The sequence below is a fragment of the Sinocyclocheilus grahami genome, unplaced genomic scaffold (genome assembly GCF_001515645.1).
Source record: "Sinocyclocheilus grahami isolate Dianchi unplaced genomic scaffold, SAMN03320097.WGS_v1.1 scaffold14.1, whole genome shotgun sequence".
Taxonomy (NCBI): Eukaryota; Metazoa; Chordata; class Actinopteri; order Cypriniformes; family Cyprinidae; genus Sinocyclocheilus; species Sinocyclocheilus grahami.
In genome coordinates, this window is record NW_015505193.1 from 3112067 (window position 1) to 3116697 (window position 4631).

Below are 4631 nucleotides of genomic sequence, written 5' to 3' on the forward strand. Positions count from 1 at the left end.
TTATATATATATATATATATATATATATTTGTATATATAACTGAAATAATATTAATACAAACTGTACAGACATTTAAAAAAATAAATCAATAAAAAACTAAAACTAAAAAAACATGACAGAATGTAAGCCTTTAAAATTAAAATGGAAATTAGAAAAATAAAACCTAATTCAAAATATTAATAAAACTACATTACTATCTCAATAATACTAAAATAACACTGGTACTAAAAAAAAATAAAAAAAATGACCATGCTTTTACTCTTTATTTATTTTTATTTATTCCTACATATTTATTTTTTAGTACTCCAAGGATCACTCTTTAAATACCACAATATAAAAATATGGTAATTATCCAGTACCATGGTATTTACTGTAGTGTCCGCTACTATCATCATCAGTGCTCCTTTGAAAGGGAGATTGTTACCTTATTTTACTATAATTGATACACATTTTAAAATAATCAGTAAAAATATTATAGTAATACACAAAACAAAAAATATAAATAAAATTATAAAAATACACATTGTAAATGATAGATAGATAGATAGATGCTCACCTCAGTTCAGGAAAGTCTGTGTTCTGTGGGTTTCAGGTGAGCTGAGAGGATCCACACAGGTGCGTCAGATGAAGAATGAGTGTGGATGAGGAGGACGGGCTCGTGTGAGACACCCGATGACTGTGACTCTCTCATTCACAGCCACTGATCCTCACAGCGGAGGGAGGGAGGGGCTTCAGGACAGACACGGGACGTCCCGAGTGACAGGAGGGAGGAGGAGGAGACTCCACAGGGGGGCAGAGAGCATGACAGGTCACACACACACACACACATAAAGAACATACTAAAACGCAGCATCGTATATAGAAAACATTCCTTAGACAGGCAAGAGATGCACTAAAAGAGAAAAGCCGCACAGCAATCAAACTCTAAATGCAAATGAGCAGCCAGTATTTCACCAGTGACCGTCTGTATTACTGATGAAAAGGTCACCGCTTTCCAGGCCGTTTGATTTGAGATGAATTTTACAGCAGTGCAACCTGGAGATGACAAGCTGATTTCTCCTGAACGCCTCTGATATCACGAGTCTAGTGCGGTACAGCTACAGAGACGTGCAAGTCTACCCTATTCATTACTACCCAAACAAGTATTTATAAAAACTGGGAAAACGTTTTTTTACCAACAGTTCCAATATGCATTACCAGTGCGCGCGCTCTCTCTCTCTCCCGGTCAAAAGTTTAGGATCAGAAAGACTTGACTATGCTCATCAGGGCTGCATTTATTCGATCAAAAATACAAAAAAAAAACAGTAATCTTGCCAAATGTTATTACAATATAAAATAATGGTTTCTATTTTAATATCCTTTAAAATATAATTTATTTCTGTGATGCAAAGCTGAATTTCCATCATCATTACTCCAGTATAACGTGTCACATGATCCTTCAGAACCTCGGGAGACAAGACAAAAGTTTCCTTCATACACATTTAATCTGCACATAAAACATTAGAAATTAGTTACATTTTTATTGTGTGTTTGACTGTTAAAACAAAAAATATTTGTTGTTTGTCTCAATAAATTGGGTTAATTTAAAAATACAGTGGTTAAATGTAAAAAAAAAAAATATTATTGTTTTCCGTTTTAAAAAAGGTTATAAAAAAATGTCAATAATTATTGATACCGAATGATATGAAACATTATATCGTTGATACATTTTTTAGCTATATCGCCCAGCCCTAGTGTATGTATGTATGTGTATATATATATAATATATTTTAAGTTATAATAAAATAACTTGAGACCGATTAAAACATACACTACCATTCAAAAGTTTTAAAATAATGCAAAGATGCATTAAATTGATCAAAAGTGAGAGTAAAGACATTTATAATGTTACTAAAGATTTCCCGTTTTAAAAAAGGTTATAAAAAAATGTCAATAATTATTGATACCGAATGATATGAAACATTATATCGTTGATACATTTTTTAGCTATATCGCCCAGCCCTAGTGTATGTATGTATGTGTATATATATATAATATATTTTAAGTTATAATAAAATAACTTGAGACCGATTAAAACATACACTACCATTCAAAAGTTTTAAAATAATGCAAAGATGCATTAAATTGATCAAAAGTGAGAGTAAAGACATTTATAATGTTACTAAAGATTTCCATTTTAAATGCTGTTCTTTTGAAGTTATTCACCAAAGAAACCATTTTCTTAATGGTTTCTAATAATACAATGCAGCAAATCAGCATATTAGAAATGACATTTTAATATTTAATAACATAGAAAATAATCATTTAAAATTATAATAATATTTCAGAATATTACTGTTTTTTTCTGTAGTCATGATGAAATAAATGCAGCCTTGGTGAGCAGAAGAGACTTCTTTCAATAACATAAAAAAAATCCAACCTTCTGTATGGTAGAGTACACTCAAATTATTTAAGTTGTCATAAAATGTATTTATTATTTTAAGTCGAGATCGTTAAAGAAAATGGTCCGAATGATCATATTTGAAGGATCTCTTTATGTTGAGTACAGGAACAGAAAGAGCCTGACGTTACTCACATCCATCCGAGTCCTGAGCCTGGAGCCCATCTGCTCTGTGGACGTGCACCTGTGTGACCAGCTTTGGATACCCACAGCACCCTGTCCAACAGGTTTGGGGCGGCTCGTCTAATGTCAGCTCCCTAAACACCACACAACCTTCCTCAATACACTCAGCATCCACACTGCAAACAGAAAAGACTACTGTAAATACACATTTCTGATGTATTACTTGCAGGCGGCAGGCACATCCGTGAAGATGCGCAACAGGAAGTCTCCCTGCAGGCCGGGGTCAAAGGTCGTGGGAATGATGACGTAGCGGCCCTCCTTCAGGTCCTTGCGCAGAAACACGCTGCGGGAGTTAATGTAGATGGAGCTGCCCACTGTTTTCTGGATGGTGTGCATGCGGTACGTCCGGTTGAGCTCCACCTATCAGAAAACACATCTCGACCAATCAATTAATATCATATTTCATCAATGAAATCCAATATTTGTTTCTTACCAATTTGGAGGTGCTGATTCCAAAAATAGTGTCTGTTTTGCTTAAACATGTCACACTTACTCATAAAATGTGCATTTCGTTGCATTTTTGCTTTCAGAGTTCCTGCAGGTTTGATGAAAGTAATGTAAAGTAAAGATTTTTAAAGATCTTTTTAAGACCAAATCAAGAAAATGTAAGGAATAAATCGAAGGGAACACAATAAGCCTATATGATCTCTAAATGTTAATGTCTAGGAAGCAAAATGAGTAGAAAGTTTGAAAACTTTACTTTTAGACAAAAAAAAAGGGAGTTTATACTTATGCTATGATAAAAAAAACAAAAACTTAATTCAAATGGAAAATACGTTTTCATACAGATGTAAACTCACTTCATTTTGTTTAATTTCTTAGAAAACAAGACTTCATATATTTCATACCTTTTGCATCTCCAGTTTATCATGATTTAAGAATGCTTAGATATTTGTATTGGAAAACAAAATTACTGAGGAAGATATTCAGTTTTTGCAGTGCATGCAACATTTAATGCCATGACTTGATGAATTTAAGACGTTCTGCTAAAGGCCTTAATTTGTGGAAGGACGAATTAAGACTTTTAAGGCCTTTTTCCGACCCGCAGAAATCCTGTTTTTTTATTAAGGGGAAACCAGTTATTTTTGCATTTTTCTGAGCCAGGAATATTTGATCAGAATATATATTTGTTGAACAGATTCTCTGATTGTCCTTCACAGTTTCTTACTCCTGATTTCAAGGTCAGAATTATGACCAGTGTCAGAAGAAAATGCTAAATTCTGTAAAAAAAAGTTATTTTGTGAAGTTCTTTGATATTAAATGTATTTGAGTATTTGAACATATTTTCCCACTCCTTTGCAGATTGTGAGTTAAATGATACATTTTTAATACATCCTTTTGTCATTAAAACCAAAGGTTTTGACATTTGAATGCTTGTGTTATTTTGATAAGTGCATTAAAACTGGTACATGTATACATATATAGTTTGAATGATCTTCATTCTTATTTTGAGTAAAAACTCACAATGGAAAGTTTTTATTGATATTTTTGAACTCAGCATCATCAGAATATGTAATACTAGGCCTCTTTTGCAAATCAGCAGAATATGTTTTCAAGATTAATTTATGTGCATAATATACATACGTTTTGGATATAAAAGCCGATGGCGATGTTGTCTCCTTTCCCATCTTTGGATTGAGCTCTCTTGTCCTGCTGCTGCAGGCAGATCAGAACCTCGTCCTCCGTCTTCGTCACGTCGAACACATACTGAAAAACACAGAGCCACTCTTCAGTACCCGTCTACACAATAAACACACACTTGTGAACGAGCGCTGCGCACCTGTGGGTTCTGGAGGAACGTGGCTTTGTGGTTGATGCAGCCTCCTGATCGGTTCATTAAAGGGTCGTCATGGCGACACCAGGAGCCCCGCATCACTGCCTCCTCCCAGATCTTGTGGATGCTCAGGTACGACGTGTTAATCAAGCGGCACAGAATCAGGTCTGTGAAATACTTACAGAAATCCTCAAACTCCATCCTGGGAGAGGAAAGGCAATGGACAGACAGAA

The 4631-nt window shown here is 34.4% G+C and overlaps 2 protein-coding genes across 2 annotated transcripts in view; both read right to left on the reverse strand.

The window, feature by feature from the left end:
• LOC107600840 (unconventional myosin-VIIa-like) overlaps positions 1 to 628 on the reverse strand; it is a 53987-nt gene extending 53359 nt beyond the window's left edge. The window contains exon 1 of the mRNA XM_016292815.1: positions 558 to 628. The gene's annotated coding sequence lies outside the window, so the exon portion shown is untranslated. The remainder of the gene's footprint in view (positions 1 to 557) is intronic.
• A 1940-nt stretch (positions 629 to 2568) lies between these two features.
• The window catches only part of capn5a (calpain 5a), a 27031-nt gene continuing 24968 nt past the window's right edge, over positions 2569 to 4631 (reverse strand). Inside the window, exons 8-11 of the mRNA XM_016292823.1 lie at positions 4405 to 4600; positions 4209 to 4331; positions 2788 to 2984; positions 2569 to 2698 (exon numbers count right to left, since the gene is read on the reverse strand). Of these exons, the coding sequence (XP_016148309.1) occupies positions 2569 to 2698; positions 2788 to 2984; positions 4209 to 4331; positions 4405 to 4600 (646 nt within the window). The remainder of the gene's footprint in view (positions 2699 to 2787; positions 2985 to 4208; positions 4332 to 4404; positions 4601 to 4631) is intronic.